Genomic DNA, 15,661 nt, shown 5'->3' with positions numbered 1-15,661 from the left:
AAAAAAAAAAAAAAAAAGAAAGAAAAGAAAAGAGAAAAATGAAAAAAAAAAAAAAAAAAAAAAAAAAAAAAAAAAGTTGAAAAGTATTGGGTGTTGAGTAAGGGCCCAAAACAATGAATTAGGCCCTAAGAGTTGTTTGAATCTCCCCTATTTGTTTAAAAGTTGATTTCTGCATTCTAAGGGAATTCTAGGTCTTAATTTCATTACTTTACTTACTATTGCTTAAAGAACTTTTGTTTATCCCTACCTTTCCTTGTGAGCCAATACCCCAAGCCCCGTTACAACCCTTGACTTCTATCTTGAGTGTTGTGCATTTCAATTGTGGAGTTTGAATTTGGTATGAGCATATGGTGTCACTGGTTCTCGCATCTAAGTAGTAGCATTCCATTCACGAGATCATATCCAAACACGTTTAATTACTCTAGAAATTGCTTTCTTTGTTATAACATATGTGAGTCCTAGTCTTTCATGTTATATCAATCTGCTCACATATAACTAGTGTAGGGTGTGTAGTCAGAAAATCTGAGTGAAAATTGAGTGCATAACTAGTGAGGAATTGAGGGAATTCTCTAAGGCATGTTACTACATTCAAAATGTGTTTTAATTGATTAAATGCGAACTAGTGAATGGTGACTATGATTAAGTATGTGCTTAAGGGGAAGTAAGACTAAAAGTTATGTGCGTAATGATTTTTGACATGTCATGTTTCATTGGAAATCCCTGAGGCAAACGTTGGAAGGTTTAGGTTATGTTTTGTTTGTTTTGTTTCGTTTTGTTTATTTTAGTTGTTTTGTTTTGCTCGAGGACTAGCAAAAGTTAAGTGTGGGGGAATTTGATAGGAGCATATTCATGCGACTTAATTAGCTTGTTCTCATGCATTTATGTTGTGTTTACTTAGTTGTTTTAGTGTTTAAGGCCACTCTTGTGTATTTTCAGATTATAAGGCCAAAGTGTGCAAGAAGATGCAAATTGGAGTCTTTTGGAGCGAAAGAGGAACGAATGAGTTGAAGACTTGAAGAAACGACGAAATCCTACTCCAACGATGAATTCTTACCAAAACGAGGAATCCTACTCAAACAAGGTTTCCTATTTTAGGAAAGTTAACCCTAAGTTTCCCGTTTTGGTAACCTTTCCTAAACTTAAACGTTCGTATTTTCTAGCCACTTTGAAGACCTTGTAGGTACTTTAGGACACAAAACCAAGGCCCTAGCCCTAATTCCCTTCCTATGCCGTGCCTCTAGCCCATTTCCCTTCCCTTGCCGTGCAAGGGGGGGTAGTTTTGTCCCATTTCATGCATTAAACCCTAAACCCTAATCACCCTAATTACCTTGCAGCCGCACCTATTCTCTTTTCACCCTAGATCATTCAGATTTTAGCCCTTTTATTTCAACCTAGCCGCACCCTTTAATTCACTCTTAGCATCTGATTCATTCATTCAAAATCATCTCAACCATTCACTCATAAACCCTAAATTACAACTTTGTAGCCGTCACTTTCCTTTCCCCATTGATTCATTCATCATCCCATCTCAGCCGTACCCTTTAGTTAACCCTAGAGAACTCTCATTCACACTAATCAGCCACCAAAAACCCAAAATTTCTCCCCAAGCCGTCACACAATTTCACTCCCCATTCCTTCAATCCGTGCATTCCACTAACCCTAGATTCTAATTCAGCCATTTTCACACATTTTCCTCTCTAGCCGCACCCCCCTCTCATTCATTCTACACTTTTCACCCTAACAACAACCAGCCACCATTCCCTCCATTCTCTCCCAATTTCTCCCATTGCCGCAGCCACCTCTCCATCTTCCCCTTCCATTCCAGCCACCATCTCTACCATTCCACCACCTTACAAACCACCCTACACCACTCCACCACCTTGCCGCACCACCAAACAGCCCTAAACCTATCTATAACCCAGAAATTCACCCAAAATCATCCTAAAACCAATCTGCCGCAAAAGGAGAAGAGGAAAGAGGAGCTTCGACGCGCACCAATTCACGTGGATTCGTTGGGCGTTCTAGGTGTAATCATTCCTTTGTGCTTTATGTTTAAATTCAATTGTAATTCTCTTTTTGTGACCATGAGAGGCTAAATCCCCCTAGTTAGCTAGGGGGTGATTCGAAACCATGTTTATGCTTGCAATATGAATTGATTACTTTTGGTTGGAATTTCATGAATGATTGATTCAATTCGTTTAACTGTGTGATTGATAACTTGTTTGTGTATGTTTATTGAGAGTGCACGCTTAATGTTCATGCATGAATTTGACGCTAGAATATAAGTGAGTTTCACCTAATAGTTATCAATTTATATTCACAAGTAGTGGAGGTTGCTTATAAACAATCGCGTTAAATGAATTCTTGGCACTAGTTTCATGCTCATCATAGTAACGAATGCCTCGTCAACACTTATAGTTTTCATGATGTTTAATGATCTTTGATTGTATCTTTATTGTGCTTTTCACGTAAAGGACTTTTGGAGAATGTTTTGAATTGCGTTGCGCTAACCCATCCAATTCATTAACTTAAGGAGAACTTGACGGTTAATTTAAGCGGACCTAATTAACCCGGAGTGTTGAGTTTCATAATTTATCGAAAGACCAACTGAAAATCAAAGTGTATGCAAGTGTGACATGTGTGGAGAAGAACCTTCTAGCTAGCATTCATCCATATTTTCATTACATTCATCTTTAGAATCTGCCTTAATTTACAATCTGTGCATTTTAGTTATTTTCGTCAAAAATTCAATCCCCCCTTACTTTTGTGTCCAATTTAGTTAGAAAGTATCTTAGTTTGTGTTTTTAAGCATTTTGATTCATTCTATTACCCAATTTCGTCCAAAATTACCAAAGTGCTCAAAACTGCCCAGAAAGTGATTTTAAGGCAGTTTTGAGTGTTTTGGGGCTGTTTTGAGTCTTGTGATTTGTTTGAGTGTTTTTATTGTTAGTTTTGCATTTTTTGAGTCTAGTTTAGTGTTTCAAACTTTATTTTACGTTTTTGAGTCAGTTTCCAAGTGATTTTGCAATCCCTCCTAATCCCCGGTTAAGAACGATCCCTACTTATTTATATACTACAATTGTCACAAGAGGGTTTTAATTTGTGTGCTTACTTAGTTCGCATCATCTAAGTAGTAGCATGCCATTCATGAGATCATATCTAAACATGCTTATTAACTCCAGAAATTGCGTTCTTTGTGATACATATATGTGAGTGTTCGGTTTCATGTTTACATCAATCTTCTCACATATACTTAGTGTAGGGTGTGTAGTCAGAAAATCTGAGTAAAAATTGAGTGCATATCTTGTGAGGAATTGAGCAAATTCTCTAAGGCATGTTACTACATTCAAAACATGGTTTTAAATGCTTAATTGTGAAATAGTATGTGGTGACTGTGATTAAGAATGTAATTAAGTGTGAAGATGACTAAAATCTGTGGGAATGATGATTTTTAACATGTCATGTGCATTGGAAATCCCTAAGACGATCGTTGGAAGGTTTAGGTTGTGTTTTACTTGTTTTGTTTCGTTTCGTTTTGTTTTGTTTTTCTTTCTGTTTTGCTCGAGGACTAGCAAAAGATAAGTGTGGGGGTATTTGATAGGAGCATATTCATGCGACTTAAATGGCTTGTTCTCGTGCATTTACGTTATGTTTCTTTAGTTATTTTAGTCCTTTATGCTTCTTTTGTGTGTTTTCAGGTTCTAAGGGCAAAGTATGCAAAATGGTGCATTTTGGAGTAGTTTGGGGCGTTAAATGGATTGCATATACTTGAAGCGAAGTAGATGGACGAAATTGAAGACCAAAGGAGGCCCTTTGTACCAGAAATTCACACCAACACATCCCATTTCAGATTGCATTCCAATCATTCCAGCCAAGCCACATGCACTCCCTTTAATTTATTCAACCTAGCTGTCAAAGCACATGCACATTCACCCTAATCATTCACATACACAATCTGCCATCATTCACACATTCATTCCACATGCATTCCCTTCACAAATCAGCCACATGCACTTTGCCTTTCATCATTGCACCATAAATCAGCCACATGCACCCATAATCATTCAACCAACTTTGCACATGCATTCATCATCATAACCTAGCTGTCATTACCCTTTAATCACATGCATAAATCAGCCACATGCATCTCCCATCACCATTCCAGATTTCCACCAAGTTCCTAGCTGTCATATTCCCTACTTTTCACCTTTGGAAGGGCTTCCAAGGTGTCTTTTTCACTTTCTTCTTCCTTGGAATTCATGAAGAATAGGGATATTAGGTGGAATGGGGTTAGAACTAATTAAATTTGGAACAACCTTACTTGAATTAGATGGCGTAGGAGCAATAGGTGCCTTCGGCAAAGGTGTTTCCACTCTTGCCGTGGGTTGGGTGTATTCCTCTTCCTTGTGATTTGATTTTAATGGTTGAGGGTCCGTTCCAACCTCCTTGCTACTTCTCAAGGCAGTTTCAAATCCTTCCTTCGGATTTGCAAGGGTTGAAATAAGGAGTTTGCCTTGGTCTTGAAATTGTCCTACGAACTCCGCGATCTGCCCAATTTGCTTTTCCAAGTAGTCCAACCTTTTGTCTTGATTTTGCCTTGCTTTGTTTAGATCTTCTTGCCCTTGAGACAAATTGGTGAGTAACTTACTAACCGTATCATTATACAAAGACTCACTTGAATTTGTTTGGGCAGGTTGTGGTGGCTGCATAGGTGTTGTATAGAACTCCTCATATGATTGCCAATATCCTTCTTGTTGAATATGTTGAGGTTCCCACCACATAGAGTTTGAATGATCACTCCAATCCAAATTGTAAGTATTGGAAAACACGTCGTTTCTTGATTGATTATGATCAAATGTACCAACTCTTTGCGTTTGGTACTCTTCCATAAGCTGTGACAAAAAAGAAGCACTAGCAAGTGCCATGTCTTGCTTCTAAAATCAACAAAATAAAACTAAAAATATGTACACACAAATGATAATAAAACAATCCAAGAGATTAGCAAAGTTGCTAATCCCCGGCAACGGCGCCAAAATTTGATGCGAGATTTATACGCACACAAATTAACCCTCTTGTTGTCAAATTGTAGTAAGGATGCAAGTAGGGATCGTTCTAGACCGGGGATTAGGAGGGCTTGCTAAAACCTCTAAATTGACTCAAAAACATAAAAAACAAAGTTAAAAACGTTCACAAAGACTCAAAGGACTCAAAACAGGTTCAAAAGACTCAAAACTGCCTAAAAACACTAACTAGGCAGTTTCTGACCTTAAACACAAATTTGGACGAATTTAAGATTAAAGGTTGATTCAAAACACTTTAAAACACAAATTAAGACACTTTAACACTAAACTAGACTCAAAGAATGCAAAACTAAAAGTTAAAACACTTAAACAAACCTAAAACCCAAAACAGCAACTAGAAGACTCAAAACTGCCTAAAAACCACTTTCTGGGCAGTTTTGAGCACCTACACTAATTTGGACGAAATTGGATGAAAACTTGAATCAAAATACTTAGAAACACAAATCAAAACACTTTCTAACTAATCTAAGACTTCAAATTAAAGGGGGATTTGTTTTGGAGCAAAATTGAAATAACGAAACAAGTTAATAAACTAGACAGAATGTAAATATGAAATTGATGAAATGGAATGAATGGATGCTAGCCAACGGGTTCATCTCCACACATGTTACACTTGCATAATAAAAAGATTTCCAATTGCATTTCAATAAATTATGAAACTCATCACCCCGGGTTAATTAGGTCCGCTTAAATTAACCTTCAAATCTTCCTAACGTTATTGAATTGGATAATTGCATACGACAACCCAAAACATTTCCCACAAGTCCCCTACATGATTGCATAATAGAGATACAAGCAAGAATCATTACGCTCTATGAAAATTGTAAGTGTTGACGAGGCATTCGTTACTATGATTGCATGAAACTTATGCCAAGAATTCGTTTAACGCGATTGTTTATAAGCAACCTCCACTACTTGTGAATATAAGTTCGTAACTATTAGGTGAAACTCACTTATATTCTAGCGTCATATTCATGCATGAAAATTAAGCGTGCACTCTCAATAAACATACATAAATAAGTTATCAATCAAACAGTTAAACAAATTGAATCCACGACTTATGAAATGCAATTAGAAGTAATCAAATCAAAACGCAAGCATAAACATATATTTCGAATCCCACCCTAGCCAAAGGGGGGTTTAGTTCCTCATACGTACAAAACAAAGAGAATTGAAATTAAACATTGTAATCGAGGAAAAGAAACACCTAAACATTCCAACAACTCAAACTTGAATTGTATGAACGTTTAGGCACTCTTCTCCTCCTCTTTGTTGTAGCACAAGGTCTAAGGATAGTTTGATGGTGTGGATGTGTGTTTGAATGAATGAATTTCTGAAATGGAAGAATGAGATGAATTGAATGAATGCAATGCATGGTTTTATAGGGAGAGAAGGGATGGGAGAACATGTGAATGGCAACTAGGAATGATTAAAGAAGGGAATGCATGTGTAATGACAACTAGATTGGTTGGTGGAAATCTGAAAATGGATGGGAGAGGGAACATGACAGCTAGGTAAAGTGAATGTGGCTGCATGTTTGAATGATTAAATGATGCATGTGGGTTGGAAATGCATGTGCAATGATTTTTTGGTGCTGAAAATGCATGTGTAAGCATGTGTTGGCTGAATTAAAGAATGTGAGGGAATGATGAAAGGGGAAACATGACAGCTAGGTTGAATTATGAAGAGTGAATGCATGTGGCTGATTTATGTGAATGATTATGGGTGATTATGATAAGTGATAAGTGGTGATGATAAGTGTATGATATGTGATTATGATAAGTGATAAGTGGTGATGATAAGTAATGATTTATGATAAGTGATAAGTGGTGATGATAAGTAATGATATGTGATTATGATAAGTGATAAGTGGTGATGATAAGTAATGATATGTGGGAGTGTGGCTGAAATGAAGGAGTGGAATGTTGGAATGTTATGCACGGCTAAGGATATAGGAAAGGTTTAAATGTCCTAAAACTAAAGGGAACAAGGTTCCAACACTTTGGTCTTCAATTTCGTCCAACACTTTGGCTCCAAGCATAGGCTATCCATCCTTAGCCCAAAAGTGCTCCAAAAGTCTCCAAAATGCATCTTTTTGCTCCTTTAGCCCTTTGGACCTACAAACACACGAAAATAGCTTAAAGTACTAAAATAACTAAAGAAACATAACGTAAATGCACGAGAACAAGCCATTTAAGTCGCATGAATATGCTCCTATCAGTACGAAGCATCTTATCATGATAAGCCTTTGTCTTGTCCTTGTAGATTCGAGCATTCTCGTAAGCCTCGTTCCTAATCTCCTCAAGTTCATCTAATTGGAGCTTCCTATGAACTCCAGCAGCGTCTATGTCCATATTGAAGGTTTTCACAGCCCAATGCGCCTTGTGCTCTGGCTCAACGGGCAAATGACATGGCTTACCATATATAAGCCGAAAATGTGACATGCCAAGGGGAGTTTTGTAAGCCGTACGATAGGCCCACAATGCATCGTCTAAGCACAAACTCCAATCTCTTCTTGAAGGTCCCACGGTTTTCTCTAGGACTTGTTTGATCTCCCTATTTGAAACCTCCGCTTGCCCATTGGTTTGAGGGTGATAAGGTGTTGAAACCTTATGCGTAACGTTGTACTTCTTGAGCAAAGCTTCAATGGTACGATTGCAAAAGTGAGAACCCCCATCACTGATTAAGACTCGTGGCATCCCAAACCTAGCAAAAATATTAGATTTCACAAAATCTGCAACAACCTTAGAATCGTTAGTACGGGTGGCTTTGGCCTCCACCCATTTGGAAACATAATCGACAGCTAGCAAGATGTAAGTGAAACCAAAAGAGGGAGGAAAGGGGCCCATGAAATCGATACCCCAAACATCAAAAATTTCCACAAATGAGAGAGATTGCTGCGGCATTTGGTCCTTAGGCCCTATGTTACCCGTTCTTTGACACTTATCACATGTTAAACAAAACATTTTAGCATCTTTAAAGAGATTAGGCCAATAAAATCCAGATTGTAACACCTTTAGGGCTGTCCTTTGGGTGCCAAAATGTCCCCCACATGCATAAGTATGGCAGAATGTAAAAATGGAATTAAAATCAGATTCAGGCACACATCTACGCACAATCTGATCTGGGCAGAATTTCCATAAATATGGATCATCCCAAACATAAAAACGTGCATCATGAACAAGTTTATCACGTTGGAATTTGTTTAGGGTACTAGGAACTTGCTTAGACACCAAGAAATTGACCAAATCGGCATACCAAGGGGTTCTTACCTCAATGGACAGAAGTTGTTCATCCGGGAATGTCTCTACAATGGGAATGGGCTCTTGTCTCGAATTTCAAGATCGAACTCTTGAAGTAGGAGCATCCATCGAATGAGTCTTGGCTTGGCCTCCTTTTTTGTGAAAAGATACCTCAAGGCTGCATGGTCAGTGAAAACAATGACTTTAGTACCAAGAAGATATGATCTAAACTTATCTAATGCAAATACAATAGCCAATAGTTCTTTTTCGGTTGTAGAATAATTTAGTTGTGCATCATTCAACGTCCGTGAAGCATAGTAGATGACATGCGGCCTTTTGTCTTTCCTTTGCCCTAAAACAGCCCCTAGAGCATAATCAGAGGCGTCACACATCAATTCAAAAGGGAGACTCCAATCAGGGGGAGCAATGATTGGTGCCGTGGTCAACAACTCCTTGAGTTGATTGAATGAAGCCGTGCACTCCTTGGTGAATTCAAACGCCACTTCTTTTTGTAGGAGACGGCAAAGAGGTTGTGCAACTTTTGAGAAGTCCTTTATAAACCTACGATAGAATCCTACATGGCCAAGAAAAGAACGAACCTCTCTAACCGAAGTTGGAGAGGGTAAGTGACGTACAAGATCTATTTTAGATTTGTCTACTTCAATGCCGTTTTCAGAGATAATGTGCCCTAAAACTATGCCTTTTTTAACCATGAAATGACACTTTTCCCAATTAAGAACAAGGTTAGTTTCAACACAACGTTTTAGAATCAAACTCAGATTATGCAAGCAACCATCAAAAGAATTACCAAAGACGCTAAAATCATCCATAAAAACTTCAATGATTTTCTCAACATAATCAGAAAATATACTCATCATGCATCTTTGAAACGTAGCAGGTGCATTACATAAACCAAAAGGCATGCGACGATATGCAAATGTACCAAAAGGGCATGTGAAAGTGGTTTTTTCTTGGTCCTCGGGTGCTATGACAATTTGATTATAACCAGAGTAACCATCAAGAAAACAATAGAAAGCATATCCCGCTAACCTTTCGAGCATTTGGTCAATGAACGGCAATGGGAAGTGGTCCTTCCTTGTGGTGGCGTTTAACTTCCTATAGTCGATGCACACCCTCCAACCAGTTTGAATGCGCGTAGGAACAATCTCATTCTCGGCGTTTTCAACCACAGTTACTCCGGATTTCTTTGGAACGCATTGCACGGGCGAAACCCACCTGCTATCAGAAATAGGATAAATCACTCTACAATCAAGCAATTTGATTACCTCTTTCTTCACTACTTCCATCATCGGAGGGTTAAGACAGCGTTGAGCCTCTCGAGATGTTTTGGACCCCTCCTCTAGAAGAATGCGATGCATGCACATAGTAGGGCTGATTCCCTTTATGTCGGCCAAAGTCCATCCAATTGCCGTCTTGTACTCTTTAAGCACTCGCACTAATTTGCTCTCCTCTTGTGCTGTGAGTGAGGATGAAATAATGACAGGCAATGTCTCATCCTCTCCCAAGAACACGTACTTCAAGTGACTCGGCAACGGCTTAAGTTCAAGTGTAGGTGGCTGCACAACTGAGGGAAGCATTTTATTAGTCGAAACAGAACTTAAAATAGGGTCCAAAAACTTACCTGAATGGGATGGCAATGACTCGAGTGCAACCACCATCTCCATCATATCCTCACTAGGGGGCAAGGCCAAGGACTCCTCATGCATGCCGTGGGGTTCCTTGGTGGTTGTCTCAATGTTCTGCACGTCCCTTCCTTGTGCAATGACCAATTCAAGTGCATCGTCCTTCAAATTGTCCAAATGGTCCTGCGCCAGAGAATCAATTATATCAATAGCAAAACACGAATGATTCTCACTAGGGTACTTCATAGAATCAGAAAGATTGAACTTAATAACTTCCCCATCAAATTCCATTGTCAAATTGCCATTATATACGTCAATCTTTGTACGAGCAGTTTTCATGAATGGCCTTCCAAGGAGGACGGGCAATGAAGGGGCATGGTCGGACTCATCCATTTCAAGCACATAGAAATCCGCCGGAAAGATTAAATGATTGACCTGTACTAAAACATCTTCCAAAACTCCCTTTGGATAGGCATTAGATCTATCGGCCAATTGTATAATAACACCATCATTTTTCAATGCTCCTAGATTCATAGATGCATAAATTGAATATGGCATGACATTTATTGATGCACCTAAATCTAACATGGCAGATTCGAAACGAGTATTACCAATAACACATGGAATTGTAAAACTACCCGGATCCTTGCATTTAGGGGGCAGTTTTCTTTGCAAGATGGCGGAGACATTTTCACCCACTTTGACAACCTCCTTGGTCGAAATCTTCCTTTTATTAGTGCAAAGCTCCTTCAAAAACTTGGCGTACCGCGGGACTTGCTTGATTGCATCCAAAAGAGGGATATTGACTTGAACTTTCCGAAACGTTTCGAGAATGTCTTTTTCGGCTTCCTCTCTCTTTGTTTGCATGAACCTACTAGGAAAAGGCACATTCGAAGGAAAAATATTAGTAGGAACTGAACTTAACACGTTTTTACCTTTATTGGACAGATTGGGTGGTTTAGAGCCATTAGAAGCTTGCGGCAAAGGGAGTTCCACCCTTGCCGTGGGTTTGGTTACTTCCCCCTCTTCAAAATGCAGTTTTTCATCCTCTTTGTGACATGTTTTTGATGAAGAACCTGCCCCAACTTCTTTTCCGCTTCTCAACACTATGGCTTTGGCAGATTCGAATCCACCTTTCGAATTCACTTGCGTTGAACTTGGTAACTTACTGATAGGAGCATATTCATGCGACTTAAATGGCTTGTTCTCGTGCATTTACGTTATGTTTCTTTAGTTATTTTAGTCCTTTATGCTTCTTTTGTGTGTTTTCAGGTTCTAAGGGCAAAGTATGCAAAATGGTGCATTTTGGTGCATTTTGGGGCGTTAAATGGATTGCATATACTTGAAGCGAAGTAGATGGACGAAATTGAAGACCAAAGGAGGCCCTTTGTACCAGAAATTCACACCAACACATCCCATTTCAGATTGCATTCCAATCATTCCAGCCAAGCCACATGCACTCCCTTTAATTTATTCAACCTAGCTGTCAAAGCACATGCACATTCACCCTAATCATTCACATACACAATCTGCCATCATTCACACATTCATTCCACATGCATTCCCTTCACAAATCAGCCACATGGACTTTGCCTTTCATCATTGCACCATAAATCAGCCACATGCACCCGTAATCATTCAACCAACTTTGCACATGCATTCATCATCATAACCTAGCTGTCATTACCCTCTAATCACATGCATAAATCAGCCACATGCATCTCCCATCACCATTCCAGATTTCCACCAAGTTCCTAGCTGTCATATTCCCTCCTTTTCACCTATAAATAAGCATCCATTGCAGCCACAATTCATTCATTCCCATTCATTCTCATACATTCTTCCATTTCAGAAATTCATTCATTCAAACACACATCCACACCATCAAACTATCCTTAGACCTTGTGCTACAACGAAGAGGAGGAGAAGAGTGCCTAAACGTTCATACAATTCAAGTTTGAGTTGTTGGAATGTTTAGGTGTTTCTTTTCCTCGATTACAATGTTTAATTTCAATTCTCTTTGTTTTGTACGTATGAGGAACTAAACCCCCCCTTGGCTAGGGGGGGATTCGAAATATATGTTTATGCTTGCATTTTGATTTGATTACTTCTAATTGCGTTTCATAAGTTGTGGATTCAATTTGTTTAACTGTTTGATTGATAACTTATTTATGTATGTTTATTGAGAGTACACGCTTAATTTTCATGGATGAATATGACGCTAGAATATAAGTGAGTTTCACCTAATAGTTACGAACTTATATTCACAAGTAGTGGAGGTTGCTTATAAACAATCGCGTTAAACGAATTCTTGGCATAAGTTTCATGCAATCATAGTAACGAATGCCTCGTCAACACTTATAATTTTCATAGAGCGTAATGATTCTTGCTTGTATCTCTATTATGCAATCATGTAGGGGACTTGTGGGGAATGTTTTGGGTTGTCGTATGCAATCATCCAATTCAATAACGTTAGGAAGATTTGAAGGTTAATTAGTGCATCACGGTTAACTTGGGGTGTTGAGAATTCATGGTTTATTGAAATGCAATTGGAAATCTTTTTATTATGCAAGTGTAACATGTGTGGAGATGAACCCCTTAGCTAGCCATCCCATCCATTCAATTGGAAGTAGTTTGGGGCGTTAAATGGATTGCATATACTTGAAGCCAAGTAGATGGACGAAATTGAAGACCAAAAGAGGCCCTTTGTACCAGAAATTCACACCAACACATCCCATTTCAGATTGCATTCCAATCATTCCAGCCAAGCCACATGCACTCCCTTTAATTTATTCAACCTAGCTGTCAAAGCACATGCACATTCACCCTAATCATTCACATACACAATCTGCCATCATTCACACATTCATTCCACATGCATTCCCTTCATATAAATCAGCCACATGCACCCATAATCATTCAACCAACTTTGCACATACATTCATCATCATAACCTAGCTGTCATTCCACTTTAATCCACATGCATTCCCTTCACAAATCAGCCACATGCATCTCCCATCACCATTCCAGATTTCCACCAAGTTCCTAGCTGTCATATTCCCTCATTTTCACCTATAAATAAGCATCCATTGCAGCCACAATGGATTCATTCCATTCATACACAATTCATTCACCATTCACGCCAGAAATTCATCCCCTCTCTATAACACATCCATACTTCACCATTCTTCATATTTTCTGCACAAAAAGAAGCCTTGAGGTCTCCTACATCAATCCCTATCCTAAACACATCATTCTACACCATCCATAACTCCCCATCCCTCCAAACCTATCCTTAGACCTTGTGCTACACCGAAGAGGAGGAGAAGAGTGCCTAAACGTTCATACAATTCAAGTTTGAGTTGTTGGAATGTTTAGGTGTTTCTTTTCCTCGATTCCAATGTTTAATTTCAGTTCTTTTTTTTTTGTACGTATGAGGAACTAAACCCCCCCCTTGGCTAGGGGGGATTCGAAATATATGTTTATGCTTGCATTTTGATTTGATTACTTCTAATTGCGTTTCATAAGTTGTGGATTCAATTTGTTTAACTGTTTGATTGATAACTTATTTATGTATGTTTATTGAGAGTATACGCTTAATTTTCATGCATGAATATGACGCTAGAATATAAGTGAGTTTCACCTAATAGTTACGAACTTATATTCACAAGTAGTGGAGGTTGCTTATAAACAATCGCGTTAAATGAATTCTTGGCATAAGTTTCATGCAATCATAGTAACGAATGCCTCGTCAACACTTATAATTTTCATATAGCGTAATGATTCTTGCTTGTATCTCTATTATGCAATCATGTAGGGGACTTGTGAGGAATGTTTTGGGTTGTCGTATGCAATCATCCAATTCAATAACGTTTGTATATGAATCGATTCTCCAATTGCTTTTCATTAACTATGATGCTCAACACCCCAAGTTAACCGTGATGCACTAATTAACTCTCAAATTTTCCTTATGTTATTGAATTGGATGAGTAGTGAAGTTGCTAGTCACAACCGCGTTAATTGAATTCTTGGTAAGAGTATCATGCATTCATAGTTAATTAGTGCATACTTGGAAGTAGTTTGAATTCTTGGTAAGAGTATCATGCGTTAATTGAATTCTTGGTAAGAGAAGTTGGAAAGTTCCCAAGCCAACCCGTGATACTCCAAAGGAACCAAGAGCAAGCCAAAGCAATCACTACACTTAGAAGTGGTAAAGTTATTGATAATAGAGTTGGCAATGAAGTTACTAATGAATATGATCATGTGAATGCAGATGTTACTCAAGGAGACAATGAGAAACCAAATGAGGAACCAAGCCATGCTACTTCCTCATTTGAAGCCCCAAATCTTCACAAGGCCGAGAAACCATACACTCCACCAATACCATTCCCTGGAAGACTTGCCAAGAGCAAGCAGGATAAGTCATTCAAGGAAATTTTTGATATACTAAGCAAAGTGAATGTTAACTTACCTTTGCTTGATGTCATTAGGAACATGCCAGCATATGGGAAGTTCTTCAAGGAGTTAAACAGCTACAAAATGAAGTATGGACCACATGAGAAGGTAGTGGTGTTTGAGAATGTGAGTGCAGTTTTGCAAAGAAAACTTCCACCAAAGCTCAAGAATCCAGGAAGCTTCTCTATCAACATCACCATAGGGGACAAGAAAGTAGAGAAGGCAATGCTTGATTTGGGTGCTAGCGTCAACTTAATGCCTTATTCAGTGTACCTTCAACTAGGTTTGGGAGATTTGAAAGCCACCACCATTTCATTACAACTTGCAGACAGATCCGTGAAATATCCAAGAGGTATAGTAGAAGATATTCTAGTTCAAGTTGATAAACTAATCTTGCCTGCAGATTTTGTAGTGTTGGACATGGTAGAAGCTCCTATACATGATCGTGAGTTGCCTATATTGCTTGGGAGACCTTTCATGGCCACGGCCAAGACCATCATTGATGTGCAAAATGGACTCCTCACTATGACAGTGTTAGGAGAGACAGTTCAATTCAAAGTGTTTGAATCTCTTTCTCATCCTTCTTCATCTCTTGATTGTTATGCCATTGATGTGCTTGATTCACTTGTATACTCTAAGTTCTTGCAGGCACAATCGAATGAACCATTACAAACTGTTTTGAGTCAATCTCAAGATGAGTTTGATGAAGAAGATGCACTCATGGAAGAAGTAGCTGCCTTAGATGCATTAGCATTGTATCCTTTGAATGTTTCACCTCTTTTAGAGCCTTTAGAATCATCAATGTCACACCTAACTCCTTCCACTGTTAAGGCACCAAAACTTGAACTTAAACCACTTCCACCACATCTAAAATATGCATATCTAGCTGAATTTGAAACTCTTCCAATTATCATAGCTTCTGATCTCACCCCAAATGAAGAAGATAAACTAATTAGGGTGTTAAAAGAGTTCAAATCAGTTTTTGGTTGGTCTATTGCAGATATCAAGGGAATAAGCCCTACCATGTGCATGCATAGAATTCTTTTGGAGGAAGGAGCAAAGTCAACCCGTGAACCACAAAGAAGGCTTAACCCACACATGAAGGAAGTTGTTAGGAATGAGGTGTTGAAATTGTTAGATATGGGGATCATATATCCCATTTCTGATAGCAAATGGGTGAGTGCTATTCAAGTGGTACCTAAGAAGGTGGGAATCACAGTGATGAAGAATGAAAACAATG

The 15,661-nt window shown here is 38.6% G+C and overlaps 2 protein-coding genes across 2 annotated transcripts in view; one reads left to right on the top strand and one right to left on the bottom strand.

Moving 5' to 3' along the window:
- Positions 1–4,911: 4,911 nt before the first annotated feature.
- On the bottom strand, positions 4,912–10,359 carry LOC103936742. Its single transcript, XM_048576103.1, is given in 9 exon segments — positions 4,912–4,934; positions 7,306–7,957; positions 8,255–8,403; positions 8,406–8,922; positions 9,019–9,258; positions 9,457–9,559; positions 9,707–9,908; positions 9,966–10,149; positions 10,279–10,359. Coding segments are annotated over 9 exon segments (2,151 nt in total).
- Positions 10,360–11,074: 715 nt separating this feature from the next.
- Positions 11,075–15,661, top strand: part of LOC125473373 — a gene marked incomplete at its 3' end in the record, with an annotated part of 70,772 nt that continues 66,185 nt past the window's right edge. The window contains exon 1 of the mRNA XM_048576102.1: positions 11,075–11,083. Within this exon, the coding sequence (XP_048432059.1) occupies positions 11,075–11,083 (9 nt within the window). The remainder of the gene's footprint in view (positions 11,084–15,661) is intronic.

This window comes from the organism of the source record quoted next, unplaced genomic scaffold, assembly GCF_019419815.1.
Source record: "Pyrus x bretschneideri cultivar Hongxiangsu unplaced genomic scaffold, Pyrus_bretschneideri_v1 Contig84, whole genome shotgun sequence".
Classification (NCBI taxonomy): Eukaryota; Viridiplantae; Streptophyta; class Magnoliopsida; order Rosales; family Rosaceae; genus Pyrus; species Pyrus x bretschneideri.
Note: the sequence above shows the minus strand (reverse complement) of the source record. Positions and strands in the feature narration are given on the sequence as shown.